The sequence below is a fragment of the Aquarana catesbeiana genome, linkage group LG04 (assembly GCF_042186555.1).
Source record: "Aquarana catesbeiana isolate 2022-GZ linkage group LG04, ASM4218655v1, whole genome shotgun sequence".
Classification (NCBI taxonomy): Eukaryota; Metazoa; Chordata; class Amphibia; order Anura; family Ranidae; genus Aquarana; species Aquarana catesbeiana.
Window position 1 is genome coordinate 289,345,765 of NC_133327.1, and position 24,704 is coordinate 289,370,468.

General features: G+C 44.3%; 1 protein-coding gene across 1 annotated transcript in view; it reads left to right on the plus strand.

Annotated features, from left to right (window-relative positions):
• The window catches only part of LOC141141236 (uncharacterized), a 119,552-nt gene that overhangs the window by 15,745 nt on the left and 79,103 nt on the right, over nt 1-24,704 (plus strand). Inside the window, exon 3 of the mRNA XM_073628920.1 lies at nt 11,500-11,733. Coding sequence (XP_073485021.1) covers nt 11,500-11,733 — 234 coding nt within the window. The remainder of the gene's footprint in view (nt 1-11,499; nt 11,734-24,704) is intronic.

The following is a 24,704-nucleotide window of genomic DNA, read 5'->3' on the forward strand; positions in this document are numbered from 1 at the left end:
CACCTTCAACCTGGAACCTCCACACGCTTAGGTGGAGGTAGTCCTGGCCAAAGAGGCAAAAAACTCCATTGTGGAGAAAATAATAATAGCTGAGCAACTTTTTCATTACCAAATGACTTTTCATTGTGAAAAACAAATGATTGATAAGACATATTTACAGAGTACTGGCTGTACACTCCTGTGGCCAGAATGGCCTTCTAGCTTAATTGTTGACATGCTGACTTATCAGCATATGTAAACACAGACAATTCTACATAAAATGGAAGACGTACAAAAGACAAATATGACTTCAACATGGCTAAACTATTTTTCAAATATATATATCCCTTACAATTAAAGTAATTGAATCAAAAAGTACCCTAGACTGTGATCACAAGAGGGAAACAAATCAAACACAGAGATTTCTTTAATTTAGTCATTTTTGCAGTGTCTGGTGTGGATCCAGGTGACTTTTCCTTCAAGTTTTGCAAAAACTGTACATGAAATAGATGCTGTATTGAGTCTCCAAACATTTCCTTATATATAAATGTCTCTTAAAAATCCACAAGTCACCTGGCTTTAGTTTTAGATCCTTCCAAACTTTTAGGATCTGGAATTGGGGAGAAAACACATAAATGAGTTTGTCAAAAACCTTAAAAGATCAGCAACATTCTCTATGAGATCCGAATGAAGGACTTCAGCTGCTGAGACAAAATATAAGCAAGTGAGTAACACACTCCCAAACCAAATCCCATAGGGAGAGAGTCCAACATCCCCCTTAGGGGCTTCATAAAATATAAGAAAACATTCAGGCAAAAGTTTTCTAGTTTCTTACTCTACTTTGTCTGATACATTGTAGACAGTAGGGGGTGTAAAAATAAAACCTCAAAACTTCTAGTAAGGACTCTCCTATAAAAAATGATTTCCTCTGTTACTCTCTGTACTCCCTGGCACTCTGTACTTACAAACTACTTCTGATAACACTTTTTACTGTGGCCTTTGCAGTAGCATTTGCCACTGGACATCCAAAAAACATGTCCATACAGACAAAATGCATACTCGGAAGATCCTAACTTGGGCATCTGGATATATCTTTTTGTAATCTCTGGGAGGGATGTTCAGCTTTTGGTAACACCTTTGGTAACAGGTAAAACAAGAAGTGGTATGTTATAAAAACAACTGTGGAGAACCCTGGCTCTATCCCATGCTCATTTACTAAGGCAGCCATAACTGCTTGTGACTCATGACACGGTCCATGTGTCAAGCTGAAGGGAAAAGAGTGGCTGGCAGACATAAATGATCACCTTTTCCAAAGTCCTGTTTCATAAGAAGTTGCCCCCTGTGGACCACTTGTTCTTCTCGTTCTGGGGTCCTTAAAGTTGAATTATTAATCCCAGCTATACTGGGCCAGAACTAGGGTGGAATCTGTGGGTTGCACAGACCCATCAAGTGTCCGGGGCTGTAAATGCAGCATCCTTAGTCACCTGGTCTGCTTCCATGTGTGAAAGTTAATATGGCTACCTCAGCAAGAACCTGGAAGGCTGAAAACAGCCGATCAAATTAACTTAGCATGCTTTATTGGTTTACCTGCCGAAGTAAAAACAAACTTCTGGCCCTTTAAATGGAACCAAAAGCTCTCTATATCTCGACTATCTATATAAATATACACTCTTTTTACAGCTCACAGGCTTTGCTAAAACATGGAGCTCTGTTTCTTGAGCTGGGGAAAAAGGATCCAATGACTTTGAATACAGAGTATCCTTCTGGGTGATAAACTGCATACTCAAATCTACAAAAAATTAAATATCTGGGTCTTCAGGGAGTGTGTCCCGCACTGGGCTCACAGCAGCTGATTCCTACACCATCAATTTAACACATGTGTCTTTTCCTTTCTTTTGAATAAATGTACGCATTTTTCATTGTTAGATTTGTACATAAACAAACTCATATTTTAAACCTTTCATTAAACAAACATTTAGTTAGCTGTATATTTGCTGCACAGAATGTCGGACCATTAAAAATTAAATGTTTGACCAAAACAATATCTAACTTTGTCTAATAGCACCTTTGCATAAAAGCTGCAGCTCTGATATATCGGGATGAACCCTTCATTACTGAGTCCAGCTTGCATAAATATATTACAATGGCTTGTTTTCTATCACGCTATTTGTGTAAGAACTCCAGTCTCATGTTTCAAAAGACAACTTTTTCCTGGCAATATTATAATAAATGATAACAATACCCTGCGGTCATGGAGAGATGCCCATAAATCCAAAATATTCTTCTGCTTATACCACTGTACTTACAAGAAAAAGGGGCACATCATTTCACAATCCACACATTCTGCTTTGGATTTCAAAAATAAAAATAAATAAAAACAAAAGGACCAAGAATCTGTATGATGGACCAGAAAGCATCAAAAACTATAAAACAACTGGCTGCAGGTGACATCTATCCTAACAGGGTGTGTGGACTTGATGTGATGGGTCTGTTATATTTAAATTTTATTTATAACAACTCTCACATCATGGACTGACATCAAGTTATTATCAAGAACCTTGAAATTTCATTTTTGTAGAAAAACTTCTTATGTATTCCATCCATCTTGGCTTTGTTAAATATTATGGCAGCTGTATTCCAAATAACAACCTCATCTTAATCTTTTTTTCTCTCAATAAGGGCTTATTGTATAAATGTAAAATTACAAAATTGCTATCTTAATCTAAACTAATCTCATTCATTACAAATTTCCCCATTAACTTCGACTTCATTTCCAACCAAAGGTTGTCTAAACCATTTTCAATAAATCTATATTATTAATAAAATTGTTAAACTCATATTAGAAATTAATACTCATTATTACTTAATTTTACTTAATTTCCCTTTTTTAAATGCACTGTTTCCACTATCAAAGGATATTCAATTTGTGTAATACACGGTTAAATGTAACCTTCATTTTACCATGTTTGGAAAACAGATTCAAAATAATTGTGATCACATTGTTTACCATTAGATTCGTTAACTCGGCACATTTTGTTATAAATGTTTTGTCTAAAAAACAGAAATTGGCATGGTGTCCTTCCAGCTTATCACTGACCACATTCTTTCAGGAGAGCACAAAGGAGGGGGTAACATCTGCGTACATGACACACACAAGCAATAGAACTAAAGGTCCCAGCATTCGCACACACATACAGCAATATCTCTCTAAAATCGCTTACATTTTTCCCATTTGTACACAACACATGCATATCATTCTCTCAATTTCTTTTAACTCTCATTAATATTTTCCTGTCTAAATTCTACTTTCTTTATTTTGTTCAGATATCTTTTATATCTAGCTTCTATGATCAGACAGGCAGCCAGAGTGCTCATCCCATCTTCTCTCTCTGACAACATATAAAGTATTCTGTTTTACCTCTCATTTCTCTGTTTCTGACTCTAATAGTTGTAGTGCCTGACCCCAAATTCATCCCACAACTTAACATGAAAATGTCCCTTTCTGTCTAGTGTTAATGTCACCCTTGATCCATCCTGCTCACATAGATAGCTGTTTCTCTAGCTGTTTACTCTGCATGATTCTTAGTCCCTGTGGACCTTGGTAAACCAGTTACCCATTGTGGATCCCTGTCCACTCTAACCATTAATCTAGGGGCTCAGTATAGGCGGAACCGCACCTTTGGTTCATATATAGCGCTCCTCTTGCGCTGGGCATTTTTGAGGGTCTCTTACCCTTCATTCCCTTACTTAATTTAATGCCCATAATGACTGGCCAGTCTTCTCTCTTCTCTACGTGTGCCTATACCCTCTTGCCTCTAAACTACTTTATCTAGCAGATTTACTACATATACCTGTGAACAGCACTATTCTTCCCTTTCTTATCTATAACACTCCGATGGACAATAGACAGGGACAACATAACATATAACCACCAATCAATACAGTTCGATTAAGGGGAGTAAAATAGGTACCCTTTGTCCCGAAAATGCCTTACCGATCAAGGAAGTCTGATAACTCAAATGTAAGCAAAAGGCTTACCTCAGCCGGCTGATTATCAGAAATTCCCGGATCGTCTCAAGCTCCTCGTTTCGGATACTCAGGGTCACCTGGAATCACCTCCTAAGGCAAAGCTCGCCATGCTGACTCGGTTGAATTGATGATAGGCAACTCCTATCCTCATATTGATTAGTGGTTCCAAATTAATAATAACTACTGCAGTAGGGAACAGACACAAAAGATACGCTCAGCATCTTTCCAAATTACTGTTCTGCTTTATTATGACGCAATTGAAGGTTTTTATGCACATGATTACGTAGGTATCACATTAATATTACAATTGTACGTTTATGGTAACAAGGGGCGTTACATAGGCAGGCTTATTCTAATCAGGACTCAAAAGAATGTAAACATTTACTGAAAACATTATTAGTGCCGTGTGCACAGTGAGGGCAGTGTGCAATACATACAAAATAGAATACAATTATATACAGAACTTACAAATTTCCATTACAGTATGTACAGGGCATAACACAGCCACAGCCTCCTTAGATAAGCCTTTCCCATGTCAGCATGCTGCAGAGTGGCAACCCTTGCTTTTTTTTTTTGAGGATGTAGTGGTGACATTGCAGAGATTCAACATGCCCCTCTTCAGAGTCATATCTAAAGCTCTTAAATCAGTGTGTACTGCAGTGTGTTTGCACTTCCTGTTGAGGCAAAAAACCCAGAAGGAGGAGTTGAGAAGAGGAAGAAAGAAAAAATTGGAGACCACATGACCTGTCCATAAAAAAAGCTGCTGATAAATAAATCCAGGCCAGAAGGGATTAATTGGCAAGTGCTCCTATGTTTAATAGTTTACTATGGAAGTCCATAGCTTGTGTGTGTGTGTATATACATTATATATATATATACATATATATATATATATATCATAGTTGCCAATAGTCCCAAATTTCCTGGGACATTCATGGGATTTAGACCCTTTTCCTGATTTTAGGGTTTCCCTGCAAATGTCCTGGGAAATCCCTTTTTTTTCACGATTTTTTTTTTTTGGTAAAGGTCCGCCGGCCGCCATTTTCCAAAAGACCGTTCCTGTCAAAATCCATGCCGCTGCACTCTGTGTTTGAGCCGAGCTTAGCATGAATGGGCAGCGGTGGGTATACTGTGATTGGCCGAGCGACCTGCTCGGCCAATCACAGGACACCCACCGCTGCCCATTCATGCTAAGCTCGGCTAAAACACAGAGCGCAGCGGCATGTGCGGGACAGAGGAGGACGTGATTTGAGGAGCGGGTCACATGTGGATGCAGGGCTGGACTGTGTCTGTGAGTAATCACGCCAGCCCTGCATGCTCCCGGAGTGTCCTATAGCACTGTGTGTCTCTCATCTGCTCTGTTAGGTGCCCCCCTCTCCTCTCTGTCAGCCACCCCCCTCCAGCCGCCCCCTCTCCTCTCTGTCAGCTGCCCCCCCTCCTCTCTGTCAGCCGCCCCCCCTCTCCTCTCTGTCAGCCGCCCCCCCTCCAGCCACCCCCCCTCCTCTCTGTCAGCCCCCCTCTCCAGCCGCCCCCCCTCTCCTCTCTGTCAGCCGACCCCCCTCCAGCCGCCCCCCCTCCTCTCTGTCAGCCGCCCCCCCTCCAGCCGCCCCCCCTCCAGCCGACCCCCCTCTCCTCTCTGTCAGCCCCCCCTCTCCAGCCGCCCCCCCTCTCCTCTCTGTCAGCCGACCCCCCTCCAGCCACCCCCCCTCCTCTCTGTCAGCCGCCCCCCCTCCAGCCGCCCCCTCTCCTCTCTGTCAGCTGCCCCCCCTCCAGCCCCCCCTCTCCTCTCTGTGTGCCGCCCCCCTCCAGCCGCCCCCCTCTCCTCTCTGTCAGCCGCCCCCCCTCCAGCCGCCCCCCTCCTCTCTGTCAGTCGCCACCCCTCTCCTCTCTGTCAGCCGCCCCCCCCTCCAGCCGCCCCCTCTCCTCTCTGTCAGCCGCCCCCCCTCTCCTCTCTGCGTGCCGCCCCCCCTACAGCCACCCCCTCCTCTCTGTCTAGACGGAGCCCCTGTGTCGCTGACCACCCTCCGCCCCACAACGCCTACCCCCCGCCCCGCTTCGCTCCCACCACCCTCCGCCCCATTCCATTGTAAACATGCGGCCGGTGGAGACCTACTAGGAAACCTGTTGTAAGGGAGGGCTCCGCTGGGGAAACCTGATGTAAGGGGGGGCTCCGCTGGGGAAACCTGATGTAAGGGGGGCTCCGCTGGGGAACCCTGATGTAAGGGGGGGCTCTGCTGGGGAAACCTGATGTAAGGGGGGCTCCTCTGGGGAAACCTTATGTAAGGGGGGCTCCGCTGGGGAAACCTGATGCAAGGGGGGCACCTCTGGGGAAACCAGATGCAAGGGGGGGCACCTGATGCAAGGACGGACTCTGCTGGGGGCACCTGATGAAAGGACGGACAGCTGGTGGCAGGCGACGTGGCAGGTGACACGCTCAGGGATCCCACTGATTCGGCATTATGGAGAGTTGAATGATTTCATTTTATATTACAATGTAATAATAGAAATAATGCACTTCAATCATCCTGACACCATAACAACCATGGTGCCGGGATGATTGAAGTGCTAACACCAGGTGTTTGGAGTATCTTTATCTGCTGACTGTTAAACTTTCTGGAATACACATTTCTATTGTTGTGTAGGATCTGGGGCTGCTGTCCCTCCATCCCTCCCTCCCTCTCCCTCCATCCCTCTCCCTCCATCCCTTGTTCATCTCAGACGCTAACCACACCCCATTTAAGTCACGCCCATTTAAGACACGCCCACTATTTTGCTAAACCACGCCCATCTTTCGCCGCGCCGCGCTCTGCGTGCCGCATTTTTACTTTTACCCTATGCCACCTACAAACGCATGCCCCACCCCCTAATTATAATAAGGCTCCACCCACAGCCAAAAAAAGTGTCCCTAAAATTTTTTTTACAATGTTGGCACCTATGATATATATATATATATATATATATATATATATACTGCATGTATATATTATACTGGTGTAGCACTACCCCCGAAGGAGCTGCTGATAAATGTTCGATTCTGCACCTTGCCTCTCAACCCCAAGAACGGTCTCAACCCCTCTGGCACACCTGTCTGGTAATATTAGTGTGGGACCCTGCCGTAGAGAGAAACACAGTAATGATACACTATACAATATATTTACCATAATCTTGGAACCCGTCACTTCACCAGCTGTAATAACAGACAGAGACTCACACAGAATATCAATCAACCACTAAGAAAGTTTACTGAAATGGACAATAAACATAAGGAACAATGTGGTCATATATAAACAGAAAATGACAGTGGATAACAATCAGCACAGATATGAGAACTGTAGATTCAATAATCAGCGTATAGAGTATAGGGGTACAGTGGGACAAATGTCTGATATCCTCAAAGACCTATATCAAACACCTTCCCACTGAAGCCTCAACACAAACACACCAAATTGCAAAGTAGTGTCTTTCACATGTAATGACACAATGCAATATTTAACCTATACTCAAGGGCTCCCCCTAGGTTGCAATACAATATCCCAAATGCAAAGTAGAACCATGACTCTTTGTAAAAGACGACAAAAGTTCCTTGTCTTCAGATATCTTCAGTTAGCCGTAGTTTTAGACTGCAGTATTTGTAATCCAAACAGGGAAACAAATAAAAAGCAAGCAGCAGAATAAATGATGCACTGGTAACTGTGTAACTGAAGATATAGGATACTTAGAATACTTCCTCCTGATAAGTGGATGTAATTCAGTATTGACTTTATAGCCCAGGTAAGACAAACCCTGGAGCTCAACTGTATGCAGCCTATGGATAAGTGAGATCACTTCTGTGGGACTACAAGTCTCACCAGCAGTCTGTAAATAACTCACTCAGTTAATAACGCACTCTACTGAAATAGGCAGGTGCCTACTCACCACAATAGACCCAGAGGCTGTGAGGCTCCATCCAGACTCTCCTCCTGATGTCTAAGTCTGATGGAAGATGGTGCCGCCATGCTGTACCGCTCCTCCGAATGGCTGGGATGCAGAAAACCTTTCAGATGTCCTGGCACTGCACACCAATCTGCCTGCTGGACTCACAGGGCTATATCCTGAAGTCCCTCAGAGACTGGCGATCCCACTCCGCACTGCAGAGGCCGCAGCCTCCTGGTCACACACACCAGCTCCATGCTGGTTGTTGAATGGTGTCCGGAGAGAGAGAAAGCATGCCACCCCTGTCCTTTTATCTGCCTACCCAGCAGGCTGTTCTGTGACTTGGCATTGTGGGTCAGTGAACTGGGCATTGTGGGTCAGTAGTTCCCAGACTGATTTAAGCACAAGAGTCACTTCCTCTTCAAACTACCAATTCCACAATGCATAACTGTTTGCTTCAAAGAAAGAGACAAGGTCCTGACAAAGTTTTAGTGGTCACTAGAGGGAGCCAAACCCTTACTTGGGGTTCCACCCAAAAAAAAACAAAAATACCTGAAAAATTCTAAAAAAAACCCCAAAAAAACATTTGGATATATATTTTTTTTTACTTACCTCTAAATGCCTGTTGCTAGGTGGTCCCTCGTAGTCTGCCTCTTCCTTTGCCTGGGCTGGTGACATCACTTCCCCCTCGGCACAGGAAGGGCTCAGCTCTGCTCCCTCCCTCCTGTCACTCATCTGGGACCCATTACAGGTCCCAGGTGATTGAGCGGCCAATCACGGCGCGCGGTGCCGCTCGCGCATGCGCAGTGGGTGCCAGGCTGTGAAGCCACAGCCCGGCGCCCACAGTTGAAATGCCGGCGCCGACGAGCGGAGGGGGGGGGACGAGCGGGGCTTCGATCCCCCGCATCGCTGGACCCAGGGACAGGTAAGTGTCCAATTAAAAGTCAGCAGCTGCAGTATTTGTAGCTGCTGACTTTAAATTTTTTTTTTTTAAATGGAGCCCCTGGGTGGAACTCCTCTTTAAGGAACAACACATTATTTAGCATGATAACTTGGGTAACAAAACCCCTGCACTACACTGGGGACAGGAGTACATGTATATCTTTCTCCTTGTTATCTTAACATGCACTATACCAAATAATTAGGGCTGTTATACAGTGTGCGTGCGTAGTGGTCACCTTGCTGTTTATTAGTGGATTATCCTCTTTATTGCAATGGAGTTCATATGCAGTTCCTGTTATTTTACATAACTTTGTCACTTCTGGTCTGGGAATCTATAGTTAGTTGTAGCTTAGGGCTCAATAACCAGCATAGGCTAGAGCCAGGTTAGGCATTGGACCGCCACTTCTGGTAGTTAGAGGTCCATTTGCATGACAGATTAGAAACTACTAAGGAATAAGGTGCAGAATAGATACACTGACTTTGAGTTCCAGTGCCATACCATGGTTTTGGCTGGTGAAAATCTGCGTTCCAGGCTGGTTGGACAAAGGTTATAGGATCCCTAAATTACCGCTGATCTTTATTTCTCTGACACAAAACTGGACAAGCATTGTGATAATCCTCATGGGCCCTTGCAACTGAACTTTGCTGCAACATTATTAATATTAATAACTATATAAACCTGGGTGTGTGTGCACAAATCCATCAAAACTTTTGTTGGGCCCTTTGCTGATTATACCTGTTTATACATTGGATATAAGTACTAGTATTAATCTTTTACATGAAGCTTGTATTTCCATTCCAGTGTGCATCTATATACTTACAGTATGGTTAATGTTATATGCTGATTGCAGTAGTTCATCTGCATTGAAATACTTTGATTAGATTACTGATTAATTTCCTAGGATGGGAATCCTCTCCATATCCTAGATGGAGGCACTGTCAACTTTATTATTAAACACACTCTTCCGCTTAGCATTTTTTTTTTGTTCTCTTATTTACCTTCAGGTTTAACGCAATATCCTATTTAGGGAGGGCCAGTTCTCATTACCCCCCCCCTCCCCCCCCCAAGGAGGTCTACATCAGCAAAGCTCATGCTTCCCATTAATTTGAGTCAGAGGTCTGGCTCTGACTCAGTAGTGGGCATGCTGGGTCACTGCTTCCCCAAAGAGAACAAGGGCCCTACTCTGCAGCATGCTGGCAGGACATGAGTTTTTCTGCTATATTTAGGTAATTTAAACTAAAAGTTCATCTTGGCTTTAAGACTTTGTAAATCTACTTTAAAACATTGGTTGTAATTAGTCTTGCATCTTGCATTAATATCTTAACATGATTCAATGTTAAAGCAATAAAACTTTTAAATGAAACATCTGGCAAACCATATTCATCATAAAGTTGTTTTAGACATTTTATGTACTGTGCATGATACCTGATTCTGCTTTGTAGATATGGAGACAAGTCATGCCAGTGAACTTGTTGAAAGTCAGTGCTAATTCTGAGTGCCTGCTTTTACTATAATTACAATTAGCCCCAGGACTGTAATCCCCTTGAGTAGTGCACTCTTAATCTAGGTCAGGGATATGCAATTAGCGGACCTCCAGCTGTTTGTAGAACTACAAGCCCCATGAGGCATAGCAAGACTTTGACAGCCACAAGCATTAGATCCGCTAATTGCATATCCCTGATCTAGGCCATATCAGGTATATTACCATCATCAGGTTTGGCAGGGGTCCTGTTTTCAAACACATTATTGGAAGCACATAGGGCTCTTCTAGGTGCTACTAGTAATTCAGAGAGGAGAAGAGATGCCGCACATTCAAATATTACATTCAGGCCACCTTACTGAACTCTATGCTATCTTCCTTATCCTTATGTCTAGTAGGGTCAATTTCACACTCATGAATTTTCTTGTACAGGTGCATTGCTTCATTCAGCTAGGGCCCCAGAATGCACTATGCAGTGTCCAGTGCATTGTGGGGCCCTCAGCTGGCGAACAAGTGCGCCAAGTGCCCAGCACATTCGGGTGTTCGCCTAATGGGCAAAAAGGCAATGTTCTGGCAATAACTTTTGCTCGGCTCAAACTGTTTGCCCAACTCTATGTATTGTATCGTTTCTTTTGGTACCTTGAAAGTCTCCTAATCCTCCTTTTACATATATTGCTTATAAACGGTATGCTGGAACCTATGTACAGTACACACTGCCTGAGCAACCTGTTGTAATTCTTTTATTATTTTTGAAAATACATTGGTCCCTATATTGTATAGGACAAAGACCTCCTCCCCACATTCCTGGCTCAGAAGAGGTGGCGGTCTTTGAGGGCAGGGGAGCTTTTCCTGATTTGGAAGCCTTCTTGCTTACAAAGAGAAGCTGACTGGACTAAATGACAGCCTTACAGTTGATAATTGTTTACCACATCAACTGTACTGCATACAGACTTGGTTTGGGTCAAACTCATGTTTAACCCGAATCCAAAGCTGATCTCTAGTCTCTAATAGGCTAAGTTGTGACTCCTTTTTCCAACAATGAGCATCATTACTGTAAAACGTTTGACCTTTCATTGGCATATGAGATCTAAACAGTTCCATTTGTGACGAATACTGCATATTGATGGATGACCATATTTTCTGTTCATACTTTCAGGAGCCTACTTCAAAATTAGCTGAAAGCCTTTTCACAGCTAAAGATAATATAAAAGATAAAAAGATCCAAAGGACATTTATACTAGAAAACAACACAACCACAAAATTAAGATTATTTTTGAAGAACAGCAGCAATCAACAAAATGTACTGTCAGCAAGCAATGCTCTATTAGAAAATAACAATCCCTTGGAGGTGTCATCAAATGCTTCTGCTCGTTTACAAGCACCACTCAAGGTATTGTTTAGTATTTTATGTTTCAGTAGTTTATTCAGCAAAATGTGTTCTATTTTCAATTACCTGTACACATCTTTTACACATTTGTTACTTATTATCATTTGTTGGTAAATTTTAAAAGCCCAGATAACACTTGGGCAATGTAATTATATAATCACAAGAGGCAAGCTTAGGGCACCAATGTTGGGCGAAAAGCCCAGTTGTTTATCGGTTATCACCCAGCTATTGTAATTTAAGGACTGGGCTGGTGGTATGCTGGACTCTAAACTTGGTTGTAGTTCTGACTGTATTCAGTAATTATTGTTGTAGTGTGGCAGTTCTCTATTTTTCTGTGGCATTCCAATGAGGTGCCTAGGGGAGTTAGCCTGTATGGAGAGAAAGGATGAAAGCACCAAGTGGTTCAGATTTTTTTTTTCACAGTATAAAAGATCTATCAGAAGTTGAAGCCTGATTTTTGGGGGTCATGCACAAACCCCCCTCCCCAAAGTAAAATACAATAAAGTCTCTTTTTATATAACAGTTATATAGGTAACAGTTGAGTGAATACATACTTTTTTAAAAAAAAAATCCTAAAATACATTAAAGATATGAAAGCTATTATATTTTTTCAACTTCTGAAGGATCATTTTTATTTTGGCAAAAGAAAAATCCATATCTGAGCTATGGTGATGGTATATGTTAATCAAAAGAAAAAACAACTATATACTGTACTTTAAGTGTGTATGGTCAACTTCATAAGGATATACACTTTACAATGTAAATGTTTATTACCATCCCTACCAATTATACTTAACCAGTTACATATTGTGTTTTACTTGTGCCAGTTTTTACTTTTGATTTTTTCAGCCAGTTATGTTTAGAAATCCAAAGCTGAGTTTTGAAATGTTGTGAGTCATGTACACAGAGCTACTTTTTATCTGTTATGCACTTCTGAAGCATTAAAAAAACGAAATAAGTTTTATTACCAAACCTTACTGAACTGCTAGCTGAAAGACTGATGGAATGTGTAAGATAGGAACAGAATGCTATCATTATGCTATACTTTCTACTTACACATTAATGTTAATAAGTTGGGAATTTAAAGTGGTTTTGTACATGTGTTCATTATTTGTTATGGTGAATACAAAAAATAACATTTTTAAATGTATACCTTTTTTATTAAGAGAAATCAGATGCTGCAGCGAGGCGAAAGCTGGGAGGAGTTGTGGGTGTAATTTCTCTTCCTCCAGGACTAGAGATGGGCCAAATGACCCCCTGTTCGGTTTGCAGCAGAACTTTTTAACATCGCAAAAGTTCAGAACTGAATAACGAACGCCATTGAAGTCTGTGGAACCAAACTGAAAATATCAAAAGTGCCCATTTTGAAGGCTTTTATGCAAGTACTTGGGCATACAATGGTTATGGGGGTCCGGGTACTGCCCTGGGGGACATGTATCAATGAAAAAAAAGTTTGTAAAAAACATAATATTTAAATGAGCAGTGATTTACTTCTGCTTAAAGCGAAACCATCAAAATGAAAAATAACAATATAAATTAAAAAATCCTTTAAGTATAGTGCCTGGGGGGTCCCCTTAGTCTAACTGTAATGTGGCACATTTGTACCATGTATAGAGCCTGCTGCAGCAACAATGACATTTATAAAGCCAAAAAAATGACATTTTCCATTCAACCTTCTTTTATTTTATAAACAATGGCTTGGAGAGCCAGTCTGTATGATGAGGCCACAATTTAGTGCACTCAGAACAAGATTAGAGATTTTTGGGATAGATTCTGGTGTCTCTTTTGCAGATTTTGGATAGAAGTAACAGGTGTGGAAAAATTGGGCTTTGGGTGTTGGTGGTGCATTCACACCGTAACCCTATAGAGGTACTGTTGATGAAAGTAAGAATTAGCCTTGCTGTCAAAAATTGAAATGTCTTTTTCATACATCATGGGACACAGAGTTGGGCTAATATTCATTACCTGCTGGGTTATACTTCATCATTAGGTGAATGGACACTGGTAGACCAAAGGTCTTTAGACAGGAAGTGATCTCCTATATAACCCCTCCTATACAGGAAGTACTTTAGTTTTTTACCAGTGTCTGCAAGGTGGATGCACGGTTTGTTTGAGCTCTCTGAGCTCCAGGTCTCTTGTCCCACAAATGTTTCCAAAAATGAATCAAGGGATTGACCGATTGCATCCATTTGACACAGGCTTTTATGCTTAGATAAATTGAGCCTTGCAAAGAAGACTCAAGATCCTGCGAGGTTTTGCCTGTAACGCGGCCTTTGGGCGCTGGACCCTGCGGAGTGGAAATCCTGGACACTACAGCACTAAGGCATTTCCTGCAGGGTGCTGTACAGGTCCAAGGGAGTGGACCATAAACATGAAAGGGTACCCAGTCCCTGAAGGTCCTAGTGACAGGAACCCGCCGTGAATGGTGAAGATTGGGCCCTTCGTTTCTAAGTGGCCCTGTGCCTGGATGAGTAAGTGAAACCCCTTTATTTTATTATTGTGGGGTGTCCCAGTGATTGTAACAATCAGTCAAGCTAGCTAAAGGCTGGACACCTGTGTGCAGTGACCATACAGGGGAGTTCTGGGCTAGCTATGGGTGTTTTCAAAGTGTACCTTTTTTTTTTGCTTGTGTCTGGCTGTTTTTTACCTGTATGATGGTGCATAGGGATGCGCTTCGTGTTCGAATCGAATTGCGAACGATATGGGCCGTTCGCGCCAAATTCGTGTGGCGCGTCACGGCCCATAATTCACTGCGGCATCGCAGTGCATTGCTGGCTGATGATTGGCCAAGCATGCACTATGACCCGAATGCTTGGCCAATCACAGCGCCGTCGGTAGAGAGAGCTGTAATTGGCCAAAGCCAGGGTGGCTTTGGCCAATTATGGCTCAGGGGGTTTAGAACACGCCCCACACTATATAAGGCCGCCTGCACGGCGGCCCTGTGTAGTGTGGTCCGGCGTGCTGAGAGATAGAGAGAGAGACAGTGTCATTTCATTTGAGTTAGCTAGATTAAGCAGGACAGTCAGTGAGTTAGCTGCACTTACAGTGTATTGTGTATATATATATATATATATATATATATGCATCCCAGGTGTTGCATATATATATATATATACACTGTATTCAGTTTAGCTAGATCCATTCCTGTTATCTTCCTACTGACAGACAGGCTTGTCTTGTTACAGTATTTACAGCTACCTGAAGAAAATTGCTGGTGTTCTTTTGATCCTATTAGTAACACAGTCAGGCAGCTAGACTATTTACAGTTAGTGTAGTGCGTCCTCCTCACAGTGTTCAGCTAAAACTACAAGTTAGTGTAGTGAGACCTCTGCACAGTGTTCAGCTAAAGCTACAAGTTAGTGTAGTGCGTCCTGCTCACAGTGTTCAGCTAAAACTACAAGTTAGTGTAGTGAGACCTCTATACAGTGTTCAGCTAAAGTTACAAGTTAGTGTAGTGCGTCCTGCTCACAGTGTTCAGCTAAAACTACAAGTTAGTGTAGTGAGACCTCTGCACAGTGTTCATCTAAAGCTACAAGTTAGTGTAGTGTGTCCTGCTCACAGTGTTCAGCTAAAACTATAAGTTAGTGTAGTGATACCTCTGCACAGTGTTCAGCTAAAGCTACAAGTTAGTGTAGTGCGTCCTGCTCACAGTGTTCAGCTAAAACTACAAGTTAGTGTAGTGAGACCTCTGCACAGTGTTCAGCTAAAGCTACAGGTTAGTGTAGTGGGTCCTGCTCACAGTGTTCAACTAAAACTACAAGTTAGGGTAGTGAGACCTCTGCACAGTGTTCAGCTAAAGCTACAAGTTAGTGTAGTGAGACCTCTGCACAGTGTTCAGCTAAAGCTACAAGTTAGTGTAGTGCGTCCTCCTCAAAGTGTTCAGCTAAAACTACAAGTTAGTGTAGTGCGACCTCTGCACAGTGTTCAGCTAAAGCTACAAGTTAGTGTAGTGCGTCCTCCTCACAGTGTTCAGCTAAACCTACAAGTTAGTGTAGTGCGTCCTGCTCACAGTGTTCAGCTAAAACTACAAGTTAGTGTAGTGAGACCTCTGCACAGTGTTCAGCTAAAACTACAAGTTAGTGTAGTGCGTCCTGCTCACAGTGTTCAGCTAAAACTACAAGTTAGTGTAGTGCGTCCTCCTCACAGTGTTCAGCTAAACCTACAAGTTATTTTTTTGCGAGCTCTGCACAGTGTTCAGCTAAAGCTACCTGTAGAAGGTTGGTGGTGTTTTCCTGATCCTATCACTACCGCAGGCAGCTAAATAAGCTTCAAGTTATTTTTTTGCGAGCTCTGCACAGTGTTCACCTAAAGCTACCTGTAGAAGGTTGGTGGTGTTTTCCTGATCCTATCACTACCGCAGGCAGCTAAATAAGCTACAAGTTTGTTTTTTGCAAGCTCTGAACAGTGTTCAGCTAAAGCTACCTGTAGAAGGTTGGTGGTGTTCTCATACTACAGGCAGGCAGTTGATTTTGCTAGCTGAAGTATCAGTACATATAAAAAAAAATATATATATATATATATATATATATATATATATATATATATATATATATATATATCCCAGCTTAGTGCAGCTACGGGCCATTAGTATGTCTGGAAGGCCAACAAGGAGAGGCAGACAGTCACAAGCCAATAAAAGAGGGCAAGCAGGCTCTGTGTTATTCAAAAAGTTCTTTGGTGTGGGCCTTTTTTGAGACAAGTGCATCAGATCGCACCGCTGCTATTTGCAACATATGTCTCAAGTGTATCTTGCGTGGCCAAAACATCTCCCGCTTGGGTACCACATGCTTGACCAGACATATGTTGACCTGCCATGCAGTTCGTTGGCAAGCGTATCTAAAAGACCCACACCAAAGAACAAAGAGGACCTCTCCTTGCTCCTCATCAGCTGAGATCTCCAACCCCACTATACCTTCAGTCCTCTATGAGACCTGCACTGAGAGGAATGAAGGTGTAGAATTAGGTGTGTCACAGCCAAGTACTTGTGGGCAATCTGCTTTTGGTACACCGACGTCAGATCATACCAGGCAAATTTCCCTGCCCCAGCTGCTGCACCGCCGAAAGAAGTTTGCTCCCAGCCATCCACATGCCCAGCGGTTGAATGCTAGCTTGGCAAATTTGCTAGCACTTCAACTGCTGCCTTTTCAGTTGGTAGAATCTGCCCCCTTCCGTGAGTTTGCGGAATGTGCGGTTCCTCAGTGGCAGGTACCCAAACGCCACTTTCTCTCACGGAAGGAGATTCTGGCTCTCTACCGGCATGTGGAAGGCAATGTCCATGCCTCGCTGGACAGGGCGCTCAGCAGTAAGGTGCATATTACCGCTGTCTCATGGTCCAGCAGGCATGGACAGGGACGTTACCTAAGTTTCACGGCGCATTGGGTGACTCTGCTGGCAGCTGGGAAGGATGCAGGACAAGGTGCAGTAGTGTTGGAGGTTGTTCCGCCACCACGCCTCCAAAATGCCACTACTAATGATTGTGACACACATCTCTCCTCCACCCCCTCCTCTTCTTCTTCCTCCATGGCCTCTTCCTGTGCTTTGTCCTCGGAACCAGCGGTGCTCCGTAGGCGTTCAAGGGGCTACGCATGTAGGCAGGCCAAAAGATGCCATGCGGTGCTTGAGCTGGTGTGCTTGAGGGACAGGAGCCACACTGGGGCAGAGGTTCTGTCAGCTCTGCAGGGGCAGGTTCAGAGGTAGTTGACGCCACACCAACTTAAAGAAGGAATGGTGGTTTGCGACAATGGTACCAACCTCCTCTCTGCCCTCCAACAGGGACAAATGACCCATGTGCCCTGTTTGGCTCACGTCCTTAACTTGGTGGTGCAGCGGTTCTTGGGCAGGTACCCGGGCTTACAGGATGTCCTGAGGCAGGCCAGGAAAGTCTGTGTGCATTTCCGCAGGTCATATAATGCCAGTGATATTCAAAAGTTAGCCACGTGGTTAAATAGGTAGGGTGTAGTATCGTTAGTAGGTACCATCATTCTTTAAATGAATAAAGCAAAATTGGGTTGAAAGAGAAGAAAGCAAGGACCTCTCCAACTGGGTCCTGCCTCTTTCGAAGATATTAGGACTATTACGGTACTGGAGGGATATAGACAAAGATATTGTAAAAATATTTTGTTTTATTCAAAAATAAGATATTAAAAAGTCCCGTAAAGGACACAAAATAGACCATAACATAATAACACAATTACAAATAAATTGTTACAGCAATGTTGACAATCAAATTGTATAGATAATGCCCACACAGACAACTGGAGGCAGGTTATATGACACTTGCAGACGTGACCTCTACAGTTTTGCGGTCACAGCCGCTTCTTCAGCAGGCGTCTATTAGTACATATTCTACAAAATGAAGAAAGTATAATATCAACATTACAAACCTAGAATAAGGAAGACACATATAACATAGGAAACACACAGGTAATATTGGAGAGGGTAATCTTAGTTAAATGTTGCACTCACCAACCTATGCCCACAAGGGGTTTGGAGCGATACTGTGAGACGCCCTCAACAGGCGTTCCCCCGGGGGCGGGCCAGGGAGGCACTTAAGGTAATACTATTGTGAAAAAATAAAAATATATAAGAAATTATAAGCTCAAGGTTCTACTGAATAAGAGAACCACCCAGGTGTGTAAGGTCTGGGTAGAAAATGAAAGGGGAGACGGAAAGGGAAGGAGGGGGGAAGAAGGGGGGGGGGAGGAAGGGAGATGAGGAAAGAAAGAAAGGGGAAAAGGGAAAGGACAAAGGGAGGGGAAGGGAAATGAGGGGGAAAAAAAGAGAAAGAGGGAAAGGGAAGGGGGAAGGGGGAGAACCTCTCTGTACCCTCTCTGTAAGATCAAGGGGAGGGACAGAAGGGGAGGGAAAAAGAGGGAGAAAAAGAGGGGGGGGAGAAAAAGAGGTTAAAGGAAAATAAAGGAAAAGGAAAGGGGGATAAAAGGAAAAAAGGAGAAGGGGGAAGAGGTAAAGAGATGTGGGAAGGGGAAGGGGGAATAGAGGGGAGAAGGGAGAGGAGGGAAAGGGTGTGAGGAAATAGACCTGGGGAGAAAGGGGAAAGAGAACCTACCACCTGACCAAAGTAATATACATAAAAAGGCTTGAAAGAGTGGAGGGTTTTGATATCGAAAAGATATACCCACCGTTGCTGTACTATTAAAAACTAAACTCGATGGCAGTTCGTACCCAGAGTGAGTGAGTGATGGAACAACAGTAGCCGTGAAGGCCAGACCGCAATGCCACAGGGAGCCACTGGGGAAAAGTACATAAATAAAATAAAGTATATCCATTTGCTAAGCATCTCTATCAGAGGGAGAAATGCTTGCAAGGGCAAAGAGAGATGGTGCAAAGTAGTAAGGTGGTATCCCCCACCCTCCCCCAAAAATGACATGTGGCAGGTACTTACAAGTTACCAAGCGGCGCTGATAGACTGCTGGGTGTGTGCCTCTCTTGGCTGTCAGATGAGTCTGACGCCTTAAATGCTTCCAACCCGGAAGTTAAGCAGCGCTGAGGACAACAGTTGCCATCTCTTCCGGGTCCGATCCCCCTCTGCTGCGCATGCGCGAGGAAAACATCCAGCGCAGGCGCGTAGCTCCACAATGGTTGACTGAACAGCGTCAATCAGGAGAAGCAGCAGCTAGGCTCCGTGGAGCCCCACCCACTGCCGGAGGGTCGCAAGCCCGCCGTTCGGGGGAGAAATAACTCCTCACATCACTCCAGAGGGAAAGCAAGTGCAATGCTGTGTAATCCGATTAATGGACAGAGTTTAACAAAGAATAAATCAGGGACAGGGATGCCGGATCACTGGCAGTGGGAACAGACTTTTCCCATGGCCAGGGATGTGCACCACTCAGCCCCATACAGAAACAACAATAATCAATATACATGACAATCATTACAAAGCATGTATTGTACAAAATACTTGTGGTAAGCCAAATCAACAACTTAAATACTTGTAAACACATTGTGCAAAAGACTATGTGTGGAGATTCCACTTGCAGACAGTCATGGGAAAGACCTGATAATGCAGAGAGAAGGGGGGTGGGGACAAGGCCTTAGCCCTAGATCGACAAACATTACTGTTCGGTCCTCCACATCCTAAACAACCTCATATGACTAAAATCATCACCAAATTCTCCACCCATCACCACCAGTTACGTAACATATTATCAAGCCATTGGCATATTTTGACTGACCCCCATACGCTTAGAAAATACATTGAATCAACTCCTGTCTTCAGGAGGGCCACCTCCTTGAGGGACAGGCTCACTCATAGCCATTACAAAATCCCCCTTTCTGGCCCAAAAGAACCCAGAGGCACTTTCAAGTGTGGCAATTGCCCACACTGCCCCTGGATCCAAGAGGGACAACAATTTCTACTCCCAAACGGAGAGATGTTCTTTCCAAAACACTCAGCCCATTGTGGCACAAGTGGCATAATTTATCTTATGACCTGCGCTTGTAGCGCTTTTTATGTGGGAAAGACAATCAGAGAGCTACGGCAGAGACTGGGTGACCACTTATATGCCTCCACTAATGGCAAGCTCACTACAGTGGGCCGCCATATAGGCATTCACCACCGCTTTAATCTCGATTATATCAGATTTACAGTCTTAGAAGTCGTTCCTGAGGACCCCAGAGGGGGCAATTGGGATTGCCAAATTTTGAAGCGTGAATCGCTCTGGATTGAGCGACTCAACGCTTTGATCCCACCCGGTATTAACGAGGCACACTCCTATAAGTATTTTCTTGAATGATTCATCAATATGTCCATCAGTCTCTGCCGTAGCTACCCCATTAATCGGATTACACAGCATTGCACTTGCTTTCCCTCTGGAGTGATGTGAGGAGCTATTTCTCCCCCGAACGGCTGGCTTGCGACCCTCCGGCAGTGGGCGGGGCTCCACGGAGCCTAGCTGCTGCTTCTCCTGACTGACGCTGTTGCGTCAACCATTGTGGAGCTGCGCGCCTGCGCTGGATGTTTTCCTCGCGCATGCGCAGCAGAGGGGGATCGGACCCGGAAGAGATGGCAGCTGTTGTCCTCAGCGCTGCTTAACTTGTAAGTACCTGCCACATGTCGTTTTTGGGGGAGGGTGAGGGATACCACCTTACTACTTTGCACCATCTCTCTTTTCCCTTGCAAGCATTTCTCCCTCCGATAGAGATGCTTAGCAAATTGATATACTTTATTTTATTTATGTACTTTTCCCCAGTGGCTCCCTGTGGCATTGCGGTCTGGCCTTCACGGCTACTGTTGTTCCATCACTCACTCAGTCTGGGTACGAACTGCCATCGAGTTTAGTTTTTAATAGTACAGCAACGGTGGGTATATCTTTTCATTATCAAAACCCTCCACTCTTTCAAGCCTTTTTATGTATATTACTTTGGTCAGGTGGTAGGTTCTCTTTCCCCTTTCTCCCCAGGTCTATTTCCTCACACCCTTTCCCTCCTCTCCCTTCTCCCCTCTATTCCCCCTTCCCCTTCCCACATCTCTTTACCTCTTCCCCCTTCTCCTTTTTTCCTTTTATCCCCCTTTCCTTTTCCTTTATCCCCCCCCTCTTTTTCTCCCTCTTTTTCCCTCCCCTTCTGTCTCTCCCCTTGATCTCCCCCCCTCCCCCCTTCCCACTTCCCTCCTTCCCCCTTCCCTCCTTCCCCCTTCCCTTTCCCTCTTTCTCTTTTTTTCCTCCTCATTTCCCTTCCCCTCCCTTTGTCCTTTCCCTTTTCCCCTTTCTTTCTTTCCTCATCTCCCTTCCTCCCCCCCCCCCTTCTTCCCCCCTCCTTCCCTTTCTTTCTCCCCTTTCATTTTCTACCCAGACCTTGCACACCTGGGTGGTTCTCTTATTCAGTAGAACCTTGAGCTTATAATTTCTTATATATTTTTATTTTTTCACAATAGTATTACCTTAAGTGCCTCCCTGGCCCGCCCCCGGGGGAACGCCTGTTGAGGGCGTCTCACAGTATTGCTCCAAACCCCTTGTGGGCATAGGTTGGTGAGTGCAACATTTAACTAAGATTACCCTCTCCAATATTAACTGTGTGTTTCCTATGTTATATGTGTCTTCCTTATTCTAGGTTTGTAATGTTGATATTATACTTTCTTCATTTTGTAGAATATGTACTAATAGACACCTCCTGAAGAAGCGTCTGTGACCGCGAAACTGTAGAGGTCACGTCTGCAAGTGTCATATAACCTGCCTCCAGTTGTCTGTGTGGGCATTATCTATACAATTTGATTGTCAACATTGCTGTAACAATTTATTTGTGATTGTGTTATTATGTTATGGTCTATTTTGTGTCCTTTACGGGACTTTTTAATATCTTATTTTTGAATAAAACAAAATATTTTTACAATATCTTTGTCTATATCCCTCCGGTACTGTAATAGTCCTAATATCTTCAAAAGAGGCAGGACCCAGTTGGAGAGGTCCTTGCTGTCTTCTCTTTCAACCCAATTTTGCCATATAATGCCAGTGCTCGGCTGGCGGACCTCCAAAAGGAATTTAACCTGCCCAAGAACCTCCTAATCTGTGACATGTCCACCAGGTGGAACTCAACGTTGGCCATGCTGCAACAGCTGCACACGCAGCAGAAGGCCATCAATGAGTACCTGTGCAACTATGGCACCAGGACAGGGGAGCTTGTTTTTTTTTCCCCACGCCAGTGGGCCATGATCAGGGATGCATGCACTGTCCTGTCACCATTTGAGGAGGCCACGAGGATGGTGAGCAGTGACAGTGCATGCATCAGTGACACTGTCCCCCTTGTCCACCAGTTGGAGCACACACTGCGTGGAATAATGGACAGGGCACTTGAGGCAGAACAGAGGCAGGAAGAGGAGGACTTCCTTAGCTCTCAAGGTCCCCTTTATCCAGACATTGTTCCTGCGTGCCCGCCGATCACACAGGAACAGGACGAGGAGGAGGAGGAGGATTGTGTCAGTATGGAGGTGGAGCCTGGCACTCAGCTTTAGCAGCAGTCTTTAAGGGATCAGTCCCAAGAAACACATGGACTTATATGTGGCTGGGAGGAGGTGGTTGCGGACCATGTCATCCTTAGTGACCCAGAGGACTCCGGACGGAATGCCTCATCAAACCTACGCTGCATGGCCTCCCTGATCCTGCAAACCCTGTGTAAGGATCCTCGTATTCGTGGTATCAAGGAGGACCAATACTGGCTGGCAACCCTCCTTGATCCACGTTACAAGGGTAAGGTTGCAGACCTTATCTTGCCGTCGCAGAGGGAGCAGAGGATGAAACATCTTCGGGAGGCCTTGCAGAAAGGTTTGTGCAACGCGTTCCCAGAGACTGGGAGGTTGCAAACTCCTGTTTCTGGACAACGTGTTGCTGAGGCTTCGGTCAGTCAAAGAAGGAGCGGTGGAGAAGGTGGCCGTCTGACGGATGCGTTCAGACAATTTTTTAGTCCGCAGCCCCAAGTTATGATCGGTTCCAGCAACCATCAGCAGCATCTGTTTTACATGGTGCAGGAATACCTAGGGGCAAGATCTGACTTGGACACCTTTCCCACCGAAAATCCTGGTTACTGGGTCTTGAGGATGGATCACTGGCCAGAGCTTGCACAGTATGCAATTGAGCTACTGGCCTGTCCTGCATCCAGCGTTCTTTCGGAACGCACATTCAGTGCTGCTGGAGGCTTTGTAACCAATCACAGGGTGCGTCTGTCCACCGACTCGGTCAATCGACTGACCTTCATAAAAATGAATCAGTCTTGGATCACCACCAGCTACCAAGCACCTGATGCTGATGTAACTGAATAATTTTTTTTGAAATCTCAGATCCCGTCAAAGACTGCCTGATGCTGAGTGACTATCCTGAGTAATTATCCTCTTCTTCCTTAATGATCACGCTGATAGCTTGTAAGAACATTTTTGGTTCGGGGCGCCGTCACCAGTGCCTAAGGCCCAATTTTTCAGCCCCTGTTTAACAGGGGCGTGTAATTACAATTTTTGATGCAATACTTTGCAGCAGGGCTCGTTCCTGCATTCCAACTAGTGTATCTGTGAGGGGTTGCAGTGTTGTGACACCAGCACCAGTGCCTAAGGCCTAATTTTTCAGCCCCTGTTTAACAGGGGCATGTAATTACAATTTTTGATGCAATACTTTGCAGCAGGGCTCATTCCTGCATTCCAACTAGAGTATCTGTGAGGGGTTGCAGTGTTGTGGCACCAGCACCAGTGCCTAAGGCCCAATTTTTCAGCCCCTGTTCAACAGGGGCATGTAATTATAATTCTTGATCTAATATTTCACAGCAGGGCCCGTTTCTGTGCCCACCAAGAGTGAGTGAGGACTTACAGTGTTATGGCACCAGCATCACCACCAAAGGCCCAATTTTTCAGCCCCTGTTCAACACGGGCATGTAATTACAATTCTTGATCTAATATTTCACAGCAGGGCCCATTTCTGCACCCACCAAGAGCAAGTAAGGACTTACAGTGTTGTAGCACCAGCACCACCACCACCACCACCAAAGGCCCAATTTTTCTGCCCTTGTTCAACAGGGGTATGTAATTACTATTCTTGATCTAATATTTCACAGCAGGGCCCGTTTCTGCGCCCACCAAGAGCGAGTGAGGACTTACAGTGTTGTGGTACCAGCACCACCACCACCACCAAAGGCCCAATTTTTCAGCCCCTGTTCAACAGGGGCATATAATTACAATTCTTGATCTAATATTTCACAGCAGGGCCCTGTGAGGGCTTACAGTGTTGTGGCCACAACAACACCTAAGCCCCAAATTTCTGCTGAGTATATAGGGCAGGCCCCTACTTTCAAACATCCAACTTACAAACGACTCCTACTTGCAAACGGAAGGAGACAACAGGAAGTGAGATGAAATCTACCCCTAGGAAGGGAAATTCTCTCCCGTAAGAGTTAATATGGGAAAAACATTTCTCCTTTCCACTGATGCTTTATCACCAATCCTTGTTTCACAAAAAAACCCCAAATTTTCAAAAAACATT